Source organism: Filicampus tigris, chromosome 15 (assembly GCF_054856515.1).
Source record: "Filicampus tigris isolate MCC_2025a chromosome 15, RoL_Ftig_1.0, whole genome shotgun sequence".
Taxonomy (NCBI): domain Eukaryota; kingdom Metazoa; phylum Chordata; class Actinopteri; order Syngnathiformes; family Syngnathidae; genus Filicampus; species Filicampus tigris.
The window spans coordinates 2,057,114-2,080,936 of NC_141231.1; the positions used below are offsets into that span (position 1 = coordinate 2,057,114).

Below are 23,823 nucleotides of genomic sequence, written 5' to 3' on the forward strand. Positions count from 1 at the left end.
CTCTACCGATTTCTGAAGGAGGCTTATGAGCAATATTTTTAACTGCAGCTGTCCTACAGCCCGTCGCATTCTGGTCTGCAGGCCAAGTCGTTCCACACTGAGCACTACTGCCATTTTAAGGTTCACTTCCACCCGAGTACTATTTCATTTGATTTCCCGAAGCTGAGCTGTAACCACAACCCAAACTACATGTGTATTTAATGTTCTACATTCGTAAGAATATACAGTAAAAAAATAAAGAAACGAAAGAAAAGTGGCATAATTGGAAAATGCAAACTTGAACTTGCATTGGCATTAGTTAGCTAGCTAACTTGCTAAATATAATCCGCCCGATTAGCAAATGTAAATTCATTCAGTCTTATTACTTTCTGTATATTGTTCATTAATTCTCATGTTGGTGCATACATGTGAAATGATATTAATAATTTGAGAATAATAATATACTGTGGCCCTAGTCAGACCAGACAGGATCCAGCGTCACGCGCATAGAATGGACATCTGTCACTGCCTAAATATGGGCAAGGTCCACAGGCGGCCCTACAGTGGAAAAAGTGTGGGGGCTCAGTCAGTTGGATTTCCATCTTCAAGATTTCCACCTCGCGGACTCTCCTGTCCTCCCTTACTCCCATCACACCGTGCTGAGTCTGTTTCTGTTCGACTAACCGTACCACACAACCGGAGGAAACATGGAGGCCATCAAGAAGAAAATGCAGATGCTGAAGCTGGACAAGGAGAACGCCATCGACCGGGCAGAGCAGGCGGAGGGGGACAAGAAAGGAGCAGAGGACAAATGCAAACAGGTGATGATGCCGCCGCCATCCTACTGCTCACTGAAGCCCTTTAAAAAAAGTCGCATGCATTTTACATGACGTTTTCTTTGCCCCACCAGTTTATTACAGTTTTCATTTCAGTTTTCATTGGCCGGTTTTTGAAACAATACATGTTGTGCAGACAAAGATAGGAAACAAAGTCAGTGGAAACATGGAAGTGGATGAGGGATGACAGTGGACATTTGATGTTCGGGCAGACTGATTTTATCCATCGTTTGTTTTTGAATGAAGTGAATTGAATACTTAACCCATTCACTGCCAAGGACATATTTGTCTTTTCACAGTCCAGCCATTCAATCCCAGGAATTTATTTATATTTTTCTTCAATTTATTTCAAACGTTATGGTAAAAGAGGGTCTGAAAATGTCTGGCAGTGAATGAGTTAACATAGGTGCACTATGAAATAAACAATACTTTATGTATCATTTGGAAACGAGAGGTGCTCAAGGACAATGTGCCACTGTGGAAAAACTGAAAACAACCTCAAATCTCGAAATATATGTATTATTAACACATAAAGCCTTTGAATACTCATTAAATGCATTACTTATAAAAAATAAAATAATGTCTAATTTACAGCTTTCCTTTCATAGTCTTGAGACTCAACCTTTAAACACATTGTTGTTTTAAATGCTAATGCTGCTAGCCTGTATTGGTGTGTTTATGGTAAGTGAGTAACTGTAATAAAGTGCAAATGATGTTATACAGTCAACAGCGTTCATTACTTATAGTTAAAATGACTGAGAATGAACTGTAGCTCCACGGTGTAATACAAAGAATTGCGTACTGAGCTACAAATAGACATCAACGATTCATCCGTGCAACTTTTCACATAGCAATTGTCCTCTGAGGATTCCAGCTCTAAGCGAACACAATAGCATAACAATCCTTTCTTGATGAAGGCATGTCTATTTATGTCCATCCATCCATTTCAAGGTTTAGCTAGCCGAGGTCATTAGTTGGCTGTAGCTTATCCCGTTTTACTTTGGACAAGAGACAGGGTACAACCTGGACTTGGCGTCAGTCAATCGAACAAAACATTTAGACAAACAACTCAACTCAACTCAACTGTATTTATAAAGCACTTTATTTCAACCACTGCTGTATGCAAAGTGCTGCACAGTGTTAATTTTCAATGTTACAGTGACTTGCAAAAGCCTCATTTTTCTGAACACTTAGACCTACTGCTCTTTTGTTTAATGTTGGTCATGTTGGAGTGCTCAGTGTTATTTTAGGTAGTATGTAAGCCTACTTGATGTGCAAGGTTTGGGAAGCACTGCTCAACAGAGACATTCTGAGAGTTTGTGGGATTTACAACATTGGCGGCTGCAAGATGAGGATTCCCAGGCTATTTGTGACTGGGAAGCCTTACATGGCTACAGGCTGCAAGAGACAAATGGAAAGCACATTTATCCTGCAGGGACATTCTAGTGGCACCATCTCATACATTTACCATTGACTTTCAAGATGCTGTTGCAACTGGTCTATACTTAAAGTTTGAAAAAAAAAATTGAAGTATAACTTTTTTGCACTTTTAAAGCAGAAGTCAAGCCAAATATTTTTTTTGTAATAATGTGTTCTGCGTGCCCCCTCTACTCTAAACGCAGTATCAATATTGCGTTTGTCGAGTAAGAATTAAGAAGACTAATCCACGGCTCGCCTGTTTTGGTCATATGACATTCGCCCGTGGGCACTTTGACATCAATTTCAGTTGACAGCAGGTGGCAGTGCTGCATAAAATGTCACCCTCATTGATTGGCTGAAAAACGGTGGATTAGGCTTCCTAATTCGTATTCCACAAACACAATATAAATCGGAATACCATTATTAGAATAGTGGGGGCTTGTAGGAAATTTTGATTTCGCTTTAACCAAAATGAGAATAAGATAACCACTGCACAATTTAAGACATAAAGACAACAACACAATCAGGCTTGACTTTAATTTATGACGTGAAGGTGAATCACATGGCAGATGTGTGTCACTTTATAACATTCTTTATGAAAAAAAAAAGTCTTAGTATGTAAAGCATAAAAACAATTCAAGTGGTGATTCTGAGGTTTCTATATATTCTTCTTCTCTTCGTCACATTCTTGTGCTCTTATCACCTCTTGTTGAGGTTGCCCTCTTTTAGAATGAGAGTCACAAACAAACAGCTGGAGTCAATCCTTTGGTGCTCACTGAACTGAGGTTTTTTTTAAGTTGGCTGAGGTTTTGTTACCTCATGAATGATGGCTGTCCAACCTCTGAAGTTTTTTGCACCTTTAAACACTAAGAAAAGAAAAGCGAATTCAGCTAATGATAACTGGAAAATACCTCGTACCTAGATGTGTTTGTACAAAGTAAGGACATACAAGTGTACCAATTTACATATGTACTGTAGGTAGTGAAAGTGAAAGTTGTTCGAAAAATGAATACGTAAGTACAGTAATCCCCCTCCATCATGGGGGTTATCTTTAAGACGACGCCTGCAATAAGTGAAATCTACCATATAGAAAAATGCCCTATTCAATTACTCCATCAGTAAGACTTTAAAATTCTTTAAACACACTTTTAAAATAATACAAACACATTCAAACACATAATATATTGAGATTGAGCAATGGGTAAAAGAAAAATATTGTACAAATAGTATAATAGTGTATGACTCCCTCTGTATTTACAGTAAAAACAAACAACAAAAAATGTTTTCTCCTCAGTAACAAATCATGCCCAAAAATGTACTGTATATCGTCGCCGTCCTGCGAAAAACACTTATGTCCATTTTTTTCATAAATTTTTTTTTTTCATGAATGGGGTTTCCACACAGACGTCCGATTAACGTGAACATTTAAAGCAACACTGGGTTATATGTCAGTTTTTGTTTATTATGGCGGTACCATATGGACAAAAGTGGTAGTACTTTGACAAAAATCAACCACATTTCCCATACGTGCCAGGCCGTAGTGTCATGAAATCCTGAGCCGTCCTTATAGCGAAAGGAGGAAGTGAGTATGCCGTAAAGCAATTCAGGACTTTTTTTTTTTTTATGTGCCAGGGTATAGCCCACCCTCCTCAAAATTGCTTTGTGCCAATAAAAACGATACAGACCCCCTCAGGGCATGAAGTCCCATTCAACTACTGTACTTGTAAGTCAATGTTTCATCAAAAAAGTTGTGAACATTTTTTATTAAGGTCGATTTCTTGCCCAGCGCTGCTTTAAAAAAATGACCAAATTGGACATACGTGTTTTTCACAGGACAGCGACGATATTTAAAAAAGGAACCTACAGCTGTTACTTTCTGTAGGACTAAAAAGCAGGATTGACGAGGATGCGACATTAAATAATCTTCATCAAAAACTACGCTGAGCAGAAAGTACTGCCTGTTTTCGTTCTATTTTTAAAATCCACAAACTGATAGTTGGATTTACTTAATTTGAACATGTACAACGGTTGCACATGATTAAAATGTGGAAAACCTATGTAATTTTCCTGTGTTTTCCTAAAAAATAAACAAATGATATGTATTAGTTTAACACATTTTAATCATGTGCAACCAAAAATCAAGTCCTTTTTTACATTGTACATTAAGTCAAACCAAATAATGTGCCGCCATATAGTAGTCGACTTGAATTATACCCAATATAAACGTGAGACAGAACAAAACAGAGTACCAAAAGAAAAAACCCCAAAATAGCAGGACAGTGAACCCGGAACCTGCGATTGTGTGTAAGGGGTGGGGTTTTGGGGGTTTATATATTTAACTGTACACATTGACTTCACTCGAGTAACGTATTTGTACATCATTACTGCCCCCCACTGGTGACCAATATATAAATAATGATTTACTCATCTTTACATACTTTATATACTATATTGTTCATCCCAGAATACACATTGTTCTCTTTCTCTCATATTGCACACATTTGCTTTACTCTGACGTGTGTGTTGTATTCTGTAGCTGGAGGAAGAGCTGCTGGGTCTGCAGAAGAAGCTGAAAGGAGTGGAAGATGAACTCGACAAATACTCGGAATCACTGAAGGATGCCCAGGAGAAATTGGAACAGGCCGAGAAAAAGGCAGCAGATGTGAGTGATGATGGAGAGGAAAACCCACTTGACGCACCCCACTTGAAATATACATTACCAAAATTCAATAGCAAATCTCATGCATAAATGATAAGCAGACGTTCGATTTGACCTTCACAAGTACTCTATTAAAAAGTTTGTGCCAAATCAACCATCATCAGTTCCAGTGTAAAGTTGCTAACCCATGGCAGTCCTTCGGCTAACAGCTGAAGCTTAACTGTTATTAAAACTCAGTATCAGGTTCTGCTGACACATCAAAATTTACAAGCAGCTTCAGCTATTTTAGCTAATGTCGGTTTGGTGCCACAAGTTCTGGCCCTGCCTAGATTGATCATCATCTGTTCCCCCTCCTGCATGAACCAGTAAATAGCGACGGTTTTGGTGGGGGGTCTGCTCCACTGAGGGCCATTCTTTATCATTGCTAAAACAACAAAGCAAAAATTGCAACTGTCTATCCCGCAGATGATGTGTGATGGGTCTGGGCCCATAGCTGCAAAATAATATATCTTTTATTTTTTACATCATTTTGAAGCCTGCGCCAAATATTCTGTGTTTAAATTCTCTAAATCCATGAGACATTTTTTTGAGATACAGTATACTGTCGACTCCACAGGCCCTAACCATCAGTCAAGTGTCACCGTATTCTTACAATGATTATTAAGGGGAAGTCAATCCCCCAAAATTCTTTGCAATAATATGTTCCATGTGCACCTCACTAATCTAAACATGACATTCTGATTACCGGTAATAATTTTGGGGTTGACTTTTGCTTTAAGGAGAAGAAAAGACTGACATCCATACTTACAATATATGACAGAGGAGAGGCAGTGCGGTGTATGAATGGATTTACACGATGTAGTACGACGTCCTAAAGTTGAAGTATATTAGAAATTCTAAGAGAAATAATAAGAGGTATACTGTGTTCCATTTCTAGTAATTCCAAAATATAAAGAATAGAAGGGATGGTATATGACAAAGTGAAGTTTCATCATAGTTCCAGGAAAATGTTTTTTTTTAGCTGAATTTATTTAAAGTATACAACTAAAATAATAACTAAAAAAAGGCAACCGATACTGGCAGTTGTTCTAGATTGCCTTTGATAGAAAGCATTTTACACTATCATCTGCATTACAGACAAAATACATTTAATTTAAACAAAACAACTTCTTTGTTGAGATGACACCAATATGTAAGTCGTCCATGCAGTATTGAAAAATATTGTGCAGACTTCTTTCCCCTGTTGGTTAACTGTAAGCATACAACAACAAATAAATTATTTAGGTTCTAGGTTGACACGATATTTCGACACATGAAAAATGTAATTTTTTTGTGCTACGTTTTGTCTAATTTATTACTGAACATAACAATCCTTCCCACCGTTACTGCATTCAGTCACTGAATTTCAGTGTAAAACGTATACTAATAATATCTAATGATGATCTGTGCATGTTCAGGTTTTAATCATTATTTTGTAAAAATTACCGGAAGACTTTCAAGACCATAGACATTATTTATACATAAAACCTGTCCACACTGGAAAATACATTAATGTCATTGCCATAGTGGATGTGGAAAAGTGTTTTGCTACTTAGATATGTAGGCCTAACAACCATTTTACATTAAAAGCCAGATCTGATGGCATTAGGAATGAACAATGACTTTTGATTTGATTTTGTCCTTTTAGCATCACTTTGGTAATTGGTGACTGATTCTACATTGTATGCGCATAATACTGTGATGTGAATTCTTACAGTAAATAAATCCCAAGTTATTACCGGTAGTAATTTTTGTTAGTTGTTCAAAGTTGAATTGAGAGGACAATAGCTCCACAAATTTTCTCCTAATTGGAACTTTTTTACTCTTTCTTACAGGGCTGGGTAATTACTTAAAATGTAATCGTGATTTCGATTTTGGCTTCTCGTGATTAAAAAAACATCATAACCAAAGAAAAACTTTTAATGTGCCGAACGGCGCGGTATTTTTGAAAGTTCCTGTGTTTTGAATGCACCCTGAATGCACCGTGTTATCAGCGCAGCAAACGTATGTCACCCCAGTGAGATTTTACTGTATACAAGACATACTTCTTTTCAGAAACACCGCAAGTGCTCATGCTAGCAGTGAATGTAAAATATACTATTCACAAGTTAAGAGAAAATTAGCATCGAGTTCCGGGAGTTCTGAATGAATTCCTCCGGTCAGAGCTGACACATCAAATATGACGGACGCGCGGACGTAGCGCGGCAACGGGCCAACCGATTCAAGGTGTTATCTATATATGCCTGTACGGTATTTTAGTGTGACAAGGGGACGCCGTTGCCACGGTAACAAACACCATCACAACGCTGGGTCGAGTCCAACCACTATGGCGACTTTCATGTCGATAGACGCGGTGAGAAGAAAAATACAAATGCTGCAACAAGTCGCCTATGAGGCGGAGGACCGAGCCGAGCTGCTGCTCCGAGAGGCGGACCTTGAGAGACAGGCGAGAAAGGCGGTAATCACTAAAACGGATACATGTACTAATTAGCGAATTGTTCTCACATCTCATGAAAGATTAGCTATAAAGTACGTCGCGCTCAGCAAAAATATAAGCATCATGAGGCTTAAAGGTAAACTCTCAACTAAAATTTGGCAACATTTTGCCGGAAGTGAACCAGGTATCTTTTAACATAGATACTATAAATTTTACATAGATCCCGCCCGGAGCAGCTTCATCCGGTGTTGCGTCTCGTGAGCACGTTTGCCGTATTTGATGTGGCAGATCTGCCCGTAAACTAATGCAAGACAATCAATCATGAATCGCCTTTGTACAAAATGCACAAAATTAATGCCCCTTTTTCATCCACACACAAACGCAAATATATTTTTGAAAAATGATGGTTATACATTTTTAATGCCATATATATTTCAATGTTTATCACCACAGTCATATTGTTTCAAAACATTCCAAAAATGCATACAAAGGTTCCCAAATACACACATTCACTAATATATTTGTGAAAAGACAGGCATAAAAAGGACAGACTGTAGGTAAGCATCAAGTCAACATATGCATTTTCCTGATATTTTCAAATTTCATGAGTGTTTCAAGGAAACAATGTACCTAACATTGTGACTGTGATATTGAAATACAAAATTTAAACTTTTATTTAATTTTTCTATTGGATCCTGGAATCCCAGATCCTGATATGTAGATGTGAGTCCTGTGAATATTCTCATTCATCCAAGTCATAGGAAATGTTTCACCTTTCATCCAAGCTGGAATCGTCAGTTTGTGCACATAGGCGAGAGAGGACAGCTCTTATGTGTTTTACTTTTTTGTTTATTTAAAAAAAAAAGAGCACTAGCAATTACATTTAATGGATTTTGATGAATACTTATATTATATAACTACTGTTATTTCTATTAAATGTAGGACTCATAATGGTGATAACTAGAGGCGGACATGCAGTTGTTCCAGACTGCATGTGTCAGCTCTTTTGGTTTATGTTTCATTGGATTTAGATTTATCCATCCATCCATCCATCCATCCATCCATCCATCCATCCATCCATCCATCCATCCATCCATCCATGTTTGTTTACAAAAACCTCCAGTTTTGTCTCATCTACCCAAAGAACATTTTCCCATCTTCAAAGTTGTATAACCTGGCATTGTTGGCAAAAATAATTAATTAATTTAAACCCCCTTTTTTTTCTTCAAGTAAAATATTGCTAAATATTTCCATTTGTTTGCTGTGTCTCGGCAGGCTGAAGCCGAGGTGGCGTCTCTAAACAGGCGTATCCAGCTGGTGGAAGAGGAGTTGGACAGAGCTCAGGAGAGACTTGCTACTGCCCTGCAGAAGCTCGAAGAAGCTGAGAAAGCAGCTGACGAGAGTGAAAGGTGAAATAAATGCTCACCAATCATCAACCTTTCTTAAACTTCTTGCCACCCCGAATTCCCATATCATAACTTTACAGTAAATATAACAGCAAATCAGATGGGTTTACCTGCTGTGCAAATGCACATGAAGTTTCTTGCTTAGTAATTATTTGTTGATGAATGCATTCATGTAATTAATAAAAGCAGTAACACACACGACGATCAATCAAACCTCCACAAAGGAATGGAAAGAGTTGATTAAAACTACTAGTCATCAACTCTGATTATTGGAAATTGAATTGGAATTGAAAGATCAACTTACTTACTTGTCAAGCAATTATTCTCGTAACAAATTGATGAGCTCCATTAAAACAAATACTATGTTTGTCATCATTGACATTTAGAGGAATGAAGGTCATAGAGAACAGGGCAAGCAAGGACGAGGAGAAAATGGAGATCCAGGAGATGCAGCTAAAAGAGGCCAAACATATCGCTGAAGAAGCTGATCGCAAATATGAAGAGGTGAGATATTCACTACATCCCTTTAACTTTTGAAAAAAGCAAACTAGTTCTTTGCATATTTTGATCCAAAACAATGCACGCGAATGCTCCGCGTTCTTTTGTTTTTAGTCCGGAATCATGTTGTGACTCATCATGTGTGTGCCGCACACGTCTGCAGGTCGCACGTAAACTTGTGATTCTTGAGGGCGATCTGGAGCGTTCAGAGGAGCGTGCTGAGGTGGCCGAGGCGTAAGTCCACACTTGTGCCATGAAAATGCAACACTGACATGAGAACCATCATACATTATTCATGTTGTCGGAGTAAAGATCATGTGATCGCTACGATGATACATGGGACTATACTCCAACTTAATGTTGTTGTCTATATTTGGCATGTTACTTAAGGTCAACTTACAGGGCTCTAATTTCGTAGAAAGCGCATCCGCGGCACAAATGTCGGGAGATCCTGATTTTTCGTACACGTACAAGGCTCACTGTGCGTGTTTGGCAATTTGGCAAACTCTTCTGCACCTAGCTGGGAGTTCCGCTGCTTGCTGCGATTACGCATCGTCCTTTTCCACACAGAGATACGTATCTCAATATAAACTGTAAATTGCCCCCCGTTTAAAGGGAATGAGTGGAGCCGCTTGGATTGGTGGCGACTTGAAGTGAAGTCAACCCAAACATTTTTTTCAAGAATATGTTCTATGCAAGCCCACTAGTTGAAATAAGGCATTCTGCTAAATAATGCGTTTGTGGAATAATCCACCTATTTTTAGCCAACTGTGGGGCGGCCATTTTGTCACTTCTGTCGACTGAAAATGACATCACAAATGCTCAGGACTCAGGTAACGACCTATCACGGCTGACCTGTTTTCTGAAGCTGAGCCGTGATTGGTTGTTACCTGAGCCCTAAGCAGTTGTGATGTCATTTTCAGTCGACAGGAGTGATAAAATGGCCACCCCCTGAGATAGCTAAAAACGGGTGGATTTTGTTGCTTAACTCATATTCCACAAACACAATATTAATCAGAATGCTGTGTTTCAACTAGTGGGCTTGCTGGGAACATATTCTTTAAAAAACGTGTTTGGGGTGATTCCCACTTTAAGTCGGCTATAAACACTCCCAAGATGGCGCAGCCCGCCCGCCCGCAGATCTGCCCGACTGCATTCGTCCACAAAATGATCAATACCAGTCCAACCCGCCTTTGCGCCTAATTTTTGCCATTCCCGGAAATAGGGCCTGAAGTGAAGAACCCATTTACAGTTACTCATGTAAAGAATTGAATTGCACGTTCATGTGTAGAATTTCATGAACTGATCATTTCATCAGTGCATGCGCATTCCCTGTGCTGCAGCCATTTTCCAGATGTGCGATTCACATTTTGCAAGGAATAACACACATTAATGACATGGAGACGGAAATGTTTGTATGTGTGTTTCTATGCAATGCATGCCTCAATGCATCACCACCACCTGTATGGGATGTTTTGCTTCCCCTCACCATCACCCTCAACCAACCCACCTGGCTATGGACTAACCCCCGCAGGCGAGTGAGGGAGCTGGAGGAGGAGTTCGGGTTAATGGACCAGAATTTGAAATCCATGATGTGCGGAGAGGAAGAGGTATTTATTGGGCGACCTCTGCCATGGGTTCATCCTGACCTGTTGCCTGCCGCTCCTAAAACCTGCCATCTCAACTCTTAATTTTCTCATTTCTCCATCTAACCTGCGCGCATGATCACATCTGAAATTCTCGTTTCTCTTTTAAGAAGGATGGGTGGTTTTATTATGTAAAGATAGGTACAGCATTTAATGAATTTAATTGAACTGATTTTATACTCTATATGAGCAAAAGGCTAAATTTTCATACATTTATTCCTATCTGTATTAGTTACCCCTTCCCTTTTTGGGGGAAACGTTTACTTAAATTACATTTATGGTTAAAGAGGAAGTCAACCCCCCAAAATTTTTTACAAGAATATGTTCAATGCAGCCCCACTAATTTAAACGCGGCATTCTGATTTGTATTGTATTTGTGGAATATGAATTAAAGCGGAAGTCAACCCAAACATATTTTTTTCAAGAATATGTTCACAGCAGGCCCATTAGTTGAAATACGGCATTCTGGTTCAATTTGCCTTTGTGGAATATAAGTTAAGCAGCAAAATGCACTCGTTTTTAGCCATCTCTGGGGGAGGCCATTTTGTCTTCTGTCGACTGAAAATGACATTACAACTACTCAGGGCTCAGATAACAACCAATCACGGCTGACCTGTTTTCTGAATCTGAGCCGTGATTGGTCGTTGTGAGCAGTTGTGATGTCATTTTCAATCGAAGAAGATCAATTTTGTTTTTATTATACAATACCTAAACACTAGGGATGTAACGATTCATTGAAAATCGAGTTAATATCAATTTAAACTGCTTAAAATATGCACCAATGTAAAAAAATGTAAAAAATCAATTCGCAACGCTAGTTTGACATAGCATAAATACAGATGTTGAAAGTAAAATTTTGAACATTTATTATTTAGTTCTGACACTAACAAAACACTGATAACAAGTAAAAGATTTAGTTAAACAGTCCAATTGATCTGTTTATTTTCAGTTTAACTTCAAAATGTTACTGTTTGTAACAAGAAAAAAATGCAGATGTTAAAATAAAAACTTATTATGGTTTTAAAATGAGTCGTTCATTTTGATAAAAAATATTTTAAAAGATCAAATCAAAATCGGGAACTGAAAATCGAATCGAATCGGGGCTTGAGTGAATCGTTACATCTCTATTTGACATTTGACAGAAACCTCCATGGGAAAATGAGAAAAGGGGTTATAATAAGGAAACGTTACAAGAATTTTTTACTTAAACCAACCGCCTAACTGAATTTTACAGTAATTTTGCCTCTAAAGTAAGGCAGACATCAAATTAGAAGCAGGCTGCTGAGTGGTCATTTGAATAGTTTGGATTACTCTCACTTTGTTCTGCTTTACTGTCCTACTTTTCCAATTACCGGTACTCTTTTTCTCTCCTCTTGTTTTCTTCTTCCTGCCATTGCTCAGTAAATCAGGTGATCTTGAGGAAGAATTGAAAAATGTCACCAACAACTTGAAGTCACTGGAGGCTCAGGCTGAAAAGGTACAGAAGAATCTCGGGGTGCATTTATTTATCAAATGATAATACTAGGCTAAATGATTTTGAAAACTAAAATCTGGTTGCAATTATTTTCCCCTCAGTATTGTGATTGCAATTTAATATGCAATTATTTTTTTCAAAGTCCTCTGCCCATGTATTTTTAACGAACACAAACAAAAAATAAATCTGTACTACTACAATAAATAATATGGGATTTATTATACACAAATGTTTGGGTTTTATAGGTTAGGTTTGTGCTAAATTAATGGCAAAGGAACTGTGAATTAATATGAAAGACAGTTTATTTATCTACTTCAATTACAGTCGTTAACTTACTAAACAGTTGTAGTCTCTTCAGCGTTCACTATGACAACTCCAACCAAACGATTGTGCCGTCAATTTAAATCAGTAAGTCATAAATCAGATCACAACAACAATAAACAAATCTGTGGCTTTATCTCTTCAACTTTTCATGTTTCATGAAACAAAGAGATGGAAATGTGGACTGCACTTCTGAAGCACTGAACTTATATGGACACTGTATTGCGCAAATTGCAGCCTTTGCGATTTGCAATACAGTGCAATGTCGATTTGAATCCGATTCATTGTTCAGCCTTTTATTGTAAGTGTATACCGAAGTGTAGCATGCGTTCAAAATTCATTGGTCTCCCTCAGAAATTTATATTTGTAATTTTGAAGACATCAAAGTATTAAACCACATTTTTCATTCCTGTTATCTTGCTACTAGTAGTACCACATTTCTATCGTTAATTGTACTATTTCAAATTTGAAGACTATGTAAAACTCCCTAATTCTAAATAGCAATTTTTCCCCTCCGTGTCTTTGTGAGACTATACGTGTGTAGGGGGTGGGGCGGGGTGGTGTTAGGCGGTAATCATGTGATTAATCATACAGTCTCCCCCACAAGTATTGGAACAGGGAGGTGAGGCTCATTCTTCTAGTTTTGCTGTAGAATGAAAACATCTGCGTTGGACATGCAAAAACGAGTTGTAAGATTTTTTTTTCTCAAGTATTTAGAACAAAACACCAACTTCTTAGGTGAGCAAAAGTATTGGAACAGATTTTAACGCCACAAGTGAAGTGAATAAGACCAAATAGTATATTTAGTCGCAATAACCACTTCAAGCCTGCATTGAGTCACCAAGCGTTTCCATTCTTGGATTTTTTTTTAAATTTTCCAGGCCGTCACTTCTTTGAGTTGTTGATTGTTTTCGAGGGTTACTATCAAGCTCTTCTGACCACAGGGATGGGCAACAGATTCGTATGTTCGTTACATGTCTAACTATCAGATGTCTGGTCTTGACAGGCAAAACCCAAATCTGAAATTGAGCTTAGACATTCAGCGCTTGTTGTTATTATTTGAATAATCAATGTAGTAGGAAACACTTGGGCAACAAGAGATACCTGTCAATCGCATATTCCAATACTTTTGCGTTAAGATTAGGTGGATTCAATCAAAGGTGAATTCATAACTTGGAAATAAAATCCGTATTGACCTCTTATCTCATAGTTATCTTTTGATATGAAATACAAAGATACAAAAAAATGATAGAATAATTGGCCTCATGGTTAAAATATTTTTGGAGTGTAAATCCAAAATTGGATTATAATGAGACCAAATGCACAAAGAAGGATGGAGAGAATGTGTACATAAAGGAGAAAAATATGTTCTATCAGAAAATTGATGAGTTACTTTTGTCGTTGTCGCGTGCGTTCTTTTGATTGCAATCTTTAATAACAAAACATATTTTGATGGTTTTAGTACTCACAGAAGGAGGACAAATATGAAGAAGAAATAAAAGTTCTCACTGACAAACTTAAAGAGGTAAGATTCTTGATTCGTGTTTGTTTGATTGTGTGATTGTCTTTGCGCTAACTCCTGCTCGTTTGAATAAATGAGGAGTGTAATATACGGTATGTTATAAACATTTGTATTGGTGCGTGTTTCAGGCTGAGACCCGAGCAGAGTTTGCCGAGCGATCTGTGGCCAAGCTGGAGAAGACCATTGATGATCTGGAAGGTATTCAGTCCTTTATTGTCTCGATACTGTCAGTAGTGCATCCACTATCTATGCTACGCAGAATAGCGTGACCAGAGAGGATCCCGCACTGCCTGGTAATCATGTTTATGACGTTTTGTACAACTTTGAGGAAACGCATCTACACTGAGCATTACATACAATAGTCGTTATGATTTAATAGTGTAGTAAAATTTGATAGGACTTAATTCAACAGCCGACAGCTCTTATAAATATGTCCATTCTTAATGACACCATAACAATGAAAAATATTGTAACTGGTTAACATCAGACAACATAAAAGTCCTGCTAAAATCGCATGACATCCGTTTATTTGGTAATGAGATTACTTTGTACCTGAATGCGCCCCTAACGCTTTTTAAAATGGCGACATAGCAAATCTGATCTTGATTTTGTGGGGTTTGGCAACTAGTTTTTTTTTTTTTTTTTATCAGTGGCCAATTGTCTGCTACTGGTTTTGCTGCGATTTGAAATTCTAATCTCCAGTGCGTAGCATCGCAACATTGCATATGTGAATATGGAACAGCCAATCAAAAATAAACAAGCATTCATTAAAGACGAAGTCAACCCAAAAGCTTTCTTTACAAGAATATGCTCTCTGCAGCCAAACACGGCATTCGGATTAATATCGCATTTGTGGAATATGAGTGAAGCAGCAAAATCCACCCGTTTTTGTCCATCTTCACAGTTGCTCAGGTAATGACTAATCATGGCTCAGCTTCAGAAAACAGGTGAGCCCTGATTGCTCCTTACCTACAGCTGTGATGGCATTTTCATTTGATAGAAGTGACAAAATGGCCGCCGCACAAGATAGGGGTACATGGGTACATTTTGCTGCTTAACTCATATTCCACAAACGCAATATTAATCAGAATGTCGTGTTTAGACTAGTGAAGGAGCATAGAACATATGAATGTAAAGAAAATTTGGGGTTGACTTCCTCGTTAAAAAAAAAAAAAAGAGTTTCCTGGTTTTAAGCGTCAAGGTGGTATCCCACTGGGCAGCTCATGCTTGCTAGTGTTTGCGCACGTAGCGAATGTTGTTTTTTGACAGGGTTCGTTAAATTTAGGTTGCAAAGACCTTCCCCAGATGTTCACAAACGCCTTTAAAGGATTAACAGTTCTTGTTGTTGCCCCAAAATTTTTAACACGTTCAAAATGTAATTATAACTTAATAATATCTGATTAAAATGCCGCTTAGTGCAGGAATGGCACATTCTGTTTTGAGTGTATGTTAAAAAATGAAAATGCTTGACGTGCGGTCGGCTTAGCCAATCCATTAATTTTGTTAGCCGAAGAAAAAGACAAAAAATAGACAAGAGAAAGCGCTTATGGGACCAGATTAAGTATAACAAAAACCTGTACGCCTCCAGCGCCACACCTGTACACAATTAGGACCTTCCTTTCCACCCAAATTGGCAGAGCCTCTCCCTGACTGCCCTCTGCTGTAATTGGCTCTATAAGATCTTTAAAAATATCTTGGGATTCTTGTTCACAAGTGAGGGGAGGATGGAGAGGAGCTGACCCGAAAGGCACTCTCGACTTACTGGTCGATCTACATTCCTACCCTCACCTATAGTCACCAGCTGTGGGTCTTGACTGAAAAAACAGGATCCCGCAGAGCGGTGGCCGAAATGACTTTCCTCCGCATGGCTGTCCGGGCTCTCCCTTAGAGATCGAGTGAGAATCTCGGTTATCCGGGTGGGACTCAAGAGTCCAGCCGCTGCTCCTTCGCATTGAGAGGAGCCAGATGAGGTGGCTCGGGCATCTGGTTAGGTTGCCTGGTGAAGTGCTCCGGGGCATCCCACCGGTAGACGGCCCCGGGGATGACACTGGACAGGTCGGAGACATAATGTCTCCCGGCTGGCCTGGGAACGGCTAGGGATCCCTCCGGAAGAGCTGGAAGAAGTGGCTGGGGAGAGGGAAGTCTGGGCTTCCCTGTTCAAAGCTTGCAGCCCGACCCCAGATAAGCAGAAGAAAATGGTTGGATGGATTGACATTAGACAATACATATTATATTGGAATTAAAATACACTTTTTTCACAACCCTGGGGTACCAGTAGCCTATACATCTACACAATGTAACAAAATGTTTTGATTTTCCTTGTAGCCAACCTAGGTCTACTACGCACCATCAGACTTTACGCCTAGCGCTCGCTACTGCGGGTCCACGCTGGACTGATGGAAGAGGGGGGCAAAATTAAAACAACTCTTCACTGACTGAATCAGAGGAAAATTACATTGAGAAAGACAATTTGCACGCACTTCACAGTTTTAAGTTCTTCAATATTTGACTTGTTACATACTGATACTAAATATTGCGGACTGTATGTACATCAGTAACACAGCAGGCTGTGCTCAGTGCATATGAATGCATTCTATCAAGACTAAGTATGATATTTTGCGATAACAGTGGCTTCTTTGCTTGTAAATCTATTTTTGCTAAATTTCTCTCTATCGTGTCTGGCATTGTGTGTGCGCGTGTGTGTGTGTCCTCCTGCAGATGAAGTGTATGCTCAGAAGCTGAAGGGCAAGGCTCTCAGTGAGGAGCTGGACCTAGCCCTCAATGATATGACCACACTGTAGAAGCTGTCAGTTCTTCTCCTTCCTGTTTCAACTCTTCTCTGCCTGCTTGCTGCTGTTTTACTGCACTCTACTGTGGTATTATCAGCTGGGAAAAAAAAAATTCTTGAAATGTAGTGTTCACCCTCCATTGCGCTGCTGGGTCAGGCCCTACAGAGCGTTGGTCTCTTGAAAGTAGGTGAAAACTCACCCAGTCGGTGCAAAGTGTTTTGCTGAGGTCGCACTACTCCCACGCATTTCCTCAGTTGAAATTGCAAAACACTTGCAACCCTGCATTGGAATAAATGTATTTCAACTCTTGTCATTCTCCGTGTCCCTCCAGTCTTTTTTCTTTTCCTTTCTTCGCTGGCTTCCAAAGCTCCCTGTCCGCATTTTGTTTTCATTCAGTATCTTGACACAAGGACTATGAAGTTTCGTAAACTACACAGTAAAAGCTTTTTCAAAAAGATGTTTGCTCTTTTCTGTTTTTCTTCTTATAAAACTTTGTTTCACATCTCACAATGCACTTTCCTCCTATGTATCCCAGGGGCGGAGCCAGAACGTGGCTAATGGGTGGGCCTGGAAAAATCAGGGTGGGCCTGAATATTTCTCTCACTGAGCACAATCCTCCTGTCCCGATACATCGTATATTCAAATAAAATGACAAACTGAATAATATGAAGTTCAGTTCTTCTTTAGAGAACCACAGTTATGCCATTCTTAATATTCAATCAAATAAAATTTAAAAAACACACGTGGAAACGCAAATTCAAATAATTTAACAATAATTTACTAAAAAAATTTAAAGTATACATTTCATGAATCTCACTGGGTGGGCAGTGTGTCAATTTGGGTGGGCCTGTGCACATCCAGGCCCACCCATTGCTCCGCCCCTGATGTATCCTGATTTTTTTTTTGTTTGTTGGTGCCATGCATGACAAGCTTCCTTTCCTCCTTATATACGAACAGCAATTCCAATGAAGTTGGGACGTTGTGTAAAACGTAAATTAAAACAACACAATGATTTGCAGATCTGTTTCAATTTATATTTAATTGAATATGAATACACCACAAACATGAGGTATTTAATGATCACAAACTGCTATTTGGAAACAGGTGTGTGAATGATGGGGTATAAACGAGGTTCCCCGAAATACTCAGTTGTTCACAAGCAAGGATGGGGCGAGATTCGCCACTTTGTTAACAACTGCGTGAGCAGATAGTCGTAGTAGTTTAGGAACAATGTTTCTCAATGAACAATTTCAAGCAATTTAGGGATTTCACCATGTACCGTGAAAGATTCAGGGAATCTGGAGAAATCTCCTCATGCACAAAAGTAACGCCGCAAACCACCATTGAATGCCGATGACCGTCAATCCCTCAGGTGGCACAGCATTAAAAAACATCGTTGTGTTAAGGATATTGCCATGTGGGCTCAGATACACTTGAGAAACCTCATTGTCAGTTAACACAGTTCATTGCTACATCTACAAATGCCAGCTAAAACTCCACCAAGCAAAGTGAAAGCCATTTATCAACAACACTCAAACAACACTGCTGGATCCTTTGGGCCGAGCACATTGAAGATGGACTGATGCAAAGTGATGTGGGCTGTGGTCTGACGAGTCCACATTTCAAATTCTTTTTGGAAATGATGGATGTCTTGTCCTCTTGGTCAAAGAAAAAAAGGACCATCTGGATGGAAGTTCAAAAGCCAGCATCTGTGATGTTATGGGGCTGCGTTAGTGCCAATGGCATGGGTAACTTACACATCTGTGATGGCACCATTCATGCTTAAGGGTTCATACAGGTTTTCGAGCAACATATTCTGTCATCCAAGCAACGCCTTTTTCAGGGATGTCCCTGCTTATTTCAGCAAAGACAATGCCAAAACACATTCTGCACGTGTTCCAAAAGTGTGGCTTCGTAGTAAAAGAGTGCGGGTGCTGCAGTCCAGACCTGTCTCCCATTGAAAATATGTGTTGCATTACGAAATGGACTGTTGCTCAACCATTTACTCACCAATGGACACTGCAGTTGCTTGTTTCTTAAACATTAACTGAGTGTTGTTAAAGGGAACGGTGATAGTGGTAAATATGCCGCTATCAAAACTTTTGTAGAACATGTTGCACGCATAAAATTCAAAGTGAGTTAATATTTGCCCAAAAACAGGTGATCAGTTTGAACATTAAATATATTATCTTTGGAGTGTAATCAATCGAATTATTGTATTCTCATTTTGTTTACATTTTACACAACATCCTTACTTATTTGGAACTCCAAATCTGAGATCAGTAGAGCACACACCATTTATGACATACTTGAGTTGTGATGGGCACCTATCTAGAACAACTGTGGAAGTTGGGTGCTTTGCTCGAGGGAACCTCAACTGTGAACCTGGGTTGGATGTTACGGGATAATCAGGGCTGGGGCAATCAGTCACTGCTACATTCCTAATCGTTCATTACATGCTAAATGCTAAACGTGCAAATGACGCAATATGCGGTATCATTTCTCGACAGATTCAAAATCACAAGAATAAAATATAAAGCTTGTTATTGGTAGGTGAGCTGTTCATTTCCTCCATACAAACATTTGAAGGTGTGTTATATGAAAAAAAAAAAAAATTATGGACAGCAACGCTGCCAAACAGATTGCGATGACATCATCCCCTATTTGAAAAACTGTTTCTGTTATCAAGAATAGTAACATGTATTACGTTCAGGGTCAATTTGATCCCAGGAAAAATATTTTTTGAAAGATTTTACAATATCAGAAATCATTTTTTCATTGCATCTGGGATTGCTTCACGTGATTCTAAATGATATATACTGTATGTTGATAAATATTTCTGATATGTTTTGTACTGCTAAGCCTGGGGTCAAATTGAGCCCAAAGAACACTGATGCATTAAATTTGTTTACCCACATGTCCCCAAATAATTAGGAGAAGTAAAAAAAAATGTGAAGCAAAATTTTATTTGTCAGTCATAGATTTAGAGACTTTAAACAATGAATGGCGTCAAACTGCTCCCAGTTGGGCATTACAAATAGTGACATTACTAGTTGAACAATATTTCTCAGTAGTGCAGTACCAGGGCTGTTTTCAACATCAACTAGTTTATAAGTGGTGAAGCTACTTTTGTGATCCCATAATGTGGTTATTACATTTTGAATATTTTGAATTTTCATTCAAGATAGCTGTAACATAATGGGCCTAGTCGAAAAAGACAGAAACACATGAAAAATGCTGGGTTGTTTTCCCAACCTACTCACTGGGTAGCTGTGGATTTTAAGAAGATTGGGTTACTATTACTCAAGGTTGGGTTAATTATTTTGACCCAGCAGATTGGGTTGACGAGCTGAACCTGGTTGCCAGTTTCCAGTTGTCAATCAATCAATCAATCACATTTTATTTATATAGCACTTTTCATACATAAAAATGCAACTCAAAGTGCTTTAAAACATTCAAAGCAAAACATAGAATTATCTTCAATCAAAAGAAAAGATAAATTATTTAAAAGTTGTTGAAAGCCAAACTAAAAAGGTGTGTCTTGAGCTTCCTCTTAAAAATATCAACAGTCTCTGCAGACCTGACATCCTCTGGCAGGCTATTCCAAAGGTGAGGACCAAAATGGCTGAATGCAGCCTCGCCATGCATTTTGGTCCTCACCCTTGGAATAAATAAAAGGCCGGCGCCAGAGGACCTCAGGATCCGCGAGGGCTGGTATGATAAAAGCAAATCAGATAAATAAGATGGCCCAAGACCATTAACACATTTATAAACTAATAAAAGTACTTTAAAATCGATCCTGAAACACACAGGGAGCCAATGCAGCAATTTCAAAACTGGCGTAATGTGCTCCCGCCCTCTGGTTCTCGTCAGCACCCGAGCAGCTGAATTCTGCAGTAGTTGCAGTGGTGAAATGCTCTTTTTCGGGAGGCCAGAGAGCAGGGCATTACAGTAATCTAAACGACAGGAAATAAAGGCATGCATCAGCACTTCCGTGTTAGCCTGAGAGAGAAACGGGCGGACTCTGGCGATATTCTTAAGGTGATAAAAACCAATCTTGGTTACATTTTTAATATGAGGAATAAAACTGAGCTCAGAGTCAAAAATGACGCCAAGGTTCTTCACACAGTGTGAGGGATTAAAAATGTGTAGTTTTGGTAAAAGCTTCTCTCTCTGACCTTCGGGACCGATAACTAAAACCTCAGTCTTGTCCTGATTGAGCTGTAGGAAATTATCTGCCATCCATGACTTGATATCTAAAATGCAATTTAAAAGGGTATCAATGGGTCCTGTGTCATCAGGAGACACGGCAATATACAGCTGCGTGTCATCAGCATAGCTGTGAAAGCTGATGCCGTGTCCCCTGATGACATCCCCGAGGGGAAGCATATAAAGATTAAAAAGTAAGGGGCCTAAAATCGAACCTTGAGGAACCCCACATTTAATTTCATGAGTTTTAGAGGAACAAGTATCCATACTTACAAAGAAATATCGGTCTGTGAGATAGGAATAAAACCAGTCAAAAACAGTACCAGAGATGCCCACTAGATTTTTAAGTCTATTTAATAAAATTTGGTGATCTACTGTATCAAAAGCAGCGCTTAGATCCAGTAGCACCAAGACTGTGAGTTTTCTCACGTCTGCAGTGCACCTAATATCATTTAAGATCCAGTTGTGTATTGTATGTATAACAAATCATGTTACTTTTACCGTTCATGTGTATGTGGTAGCCATCGCAGATATATACAATTCAATTGCAGAGATCCGCTAGTGAATTACGGCTATCTGCAATTGCAACTTTAGTGTGAGATATTTACAATTTTATTCTGACCGGTTGTTTTGTGCAGATTAATCAAATTTTGTTGATCATAATCAAACTGAACCAATTAATTGTTTTAAATGGCATAAAGTTAATGTTTGTAACATTTGCCGTCTTTGTAGAAAATGTAATCCTTCTTAGAATAAGCCAAATGGATTTAGAATGTTGAAGGGCTCTTTGTAGAAAACATATAACCAAGTAATTCAATTGTCGTAGGTGACTGACTGCACATAAATGATCTACTTGGTGTACAGTTGCTACAATGTTACCTAATTTAGTTCTACAATTAATGCGTGCTTGGATGCCGATGTGTCTTTTTAACTTTCAGGAAAACTGGCCCATGCCAAAGAGGAAAACCTGGACATGCATCAGGTGTTGGACCAAACCCTTCTGGAGCTCAACAATCTATAACAGCATTTTCCCTGCCACAACTGCCAGTACGATGGAATCTCACTTCAACATCAACATGCATGCAAGGATTGTCAAAATGCAGATGCAAACCAATTTCAGGGATCATAAAATGTTGATTCCTAAAAAAAAAGTGTTTGTGCTCAAGAACATGTAGCATTTCCTCATTATTAAAGGTTAGTTTTAAGAAAAGTGGATTATTTATTAATTTACATGTACTTTGACATGTGTTTATTACTCATTGGCACTACCCAAAAAAACAAATGTGTGGGACACAGCAATAATTGAAATTTGCCAGCTGTAAGGTTAGTCTTTGTTTTGACTTTGCCAGTTGCTAGCCAGCCACGGGCACATGTAGACAAACAACCCCCACACCCCCCCAAAAAAATATATATATTCATTCATTCATTCATTAGCCATACCGCTTATCCTCACAAGGGTCGCGGGTGCGCTGGAGCCTATCCGAGCAGTCTTCGGGCAATAGGCAGGGGACACCCTGAATTGGTTGCCAGACAATTGCAGGGCACACAGAGATAAACATCCGCACTCACAATCACACCTAGGGGCAATTAATTTAGAGTGTCCAATCAACTTACCATGCATGTTTTTGGAATGTGGGAGGAAACCGGAGTACCCGGAGGAAACTCACGCAGGCACGGGGAGAACATGCAAACTCCACACAGGGAGGCCGGAGCCGGGATCGAACCCACGACCTCTGAACTGTGAGGCGGACGTGCTAACCAGTCGACCAATTTAGAATGTCCAATCAACTTACCATGCATGTTTTTGGAATGTGGGAGGAAACCGGAGTACCCGGAGGAAACCCACGCAGGCACGGGGAGAACATGCAAACTCCACACAGGGAGGCCGGAGCCGGGATCGAACCCACGACCCCTGAACAGGGCATACAGAGACAAACACCCGCACTATATATATATATATATATATATATATATATATATATATATATATATATATTTTTTTTTAGGGCTGTTGGATTTTGCCTAATAAGAAAATCCTAACTATTTTCTCTCAAACAAATTTTACGATTACGATTTCTTTGGAAAATAAAAAATAATGAAAAATGAAGTAATTTAAATGTCTTTTATTTAAACTTAATTTTTCTTTCTTTGAACTCAAAACGCCAGTCAATTTAATTTCATACACACAGAACAATCCATTGGGATTAACAGCATTTTGCTTACACAATAGATTTCAGATCTGTTCTTAATTAAACCAGTAATGAAAGAAGAAAGTGCATATACCATCTGAAACGAAATCATCAACATGAGAGAAGGTAGACAGTCAAGTCTGTAAACCAAACAGTCTGTCAGCAAGTCATTTTGCCAACCAGCTAGTGACTAGCCTTTCACCTTTCTCCCTGGTCTTACTTAAACATAAATCAATGATTAGTGAAAACTGTCACTCAATAATACAATGTACTGTACTTAAGTACGGATACATGGTCCGGCTGGACCAGAGGTCCGTTGTAATGGAGAAAAAAAGGGACGACTTTCAGACGTTGACTTACTTGCTCACAAGTTGTATTGTACATGCAGGGCACACACTGC

At 38.9% G+C, this 23,823-nt stretch overlaps 1 protein-coding gene across 5 annotated transcripts; it reads left to right on the forward strand.

Annotated features, from left to right (window-relative positions):
• Positions 1-541: 541 nt before the first annotated feature.
• Positions 542-22,444, forward strand: tpm2 (tropomyosin 2 (beta)). 5 transcript variants are annotated; one of them, XM_086053336.1, is made up of 9 exons: positions 542-800; positions 4,771-4,896; positions 8,645-8,778; positions 9,162-9,279; positions 9,437-9,507; positions 10,808-10,883; positions 14,177-14,239; positions 14,365-14,434; positions 22,173-22,444. In XM_086053336.1, the coding sequence occupies exons 1-9, from the start codon at positions 687-689 to the stop codon at positions 22,253-22,255; spliced, it is 855 nt and encodes a 284-aa protein (XP_085909462.1). In that variant the 5' UTR covers positions 542-686; the 3' UTR covers positions 22,256-22,444. The 5 variants fall into 5 exon arrangements, with proteins under 5 accessions (XP_085909462.1, XP_085909460.1, XP_085909461.1 ...); XM_086053334.1 differs by lacking the exon at positions 10,808-10,883 and adding an exon at positions 12,321-12,396 and having other exon boundaries at positions 544-800; XM_086053335.1 differs by lacking the exons at positions 10,808-10,883; positions 22,173-22,444 and adding exons at positions 12,321-12,396; positions 16,955-17,338 and having other exon boundaries at positions 544-800.
• The last annotated feature ends 1,379 nt before the right edge of the window (positions 22,445-23,823 follow it).

What these genes read in the sequence shown, in the direction of transcription:
- tpm2 (XM_086053336.1), top strand. Translation starts at nt 687, where the DNA reads ATGGAGGCCATCAAGAAGAAAATGCAGATGCTGAAGCTGGACAAGGAG. An exon ending in TCACTGACAAACTTAAAGAG is followed by an intron (nt 14,240 to 14,364) that starts GTAAGATTCTTG and finishes TGCGTGTTTCAG; the next exon opens with GCTGAGACCCGAGCAGAGTT. An exon ending in GACCATTGATGATCTGGAAG is followed by an intron (nt 14,435 to 22,172) that starts GTATTCAGTCCT and finishes TTTAACTTTCAG; the next exon opens with GAAAACTGGCCCATGCCAAA.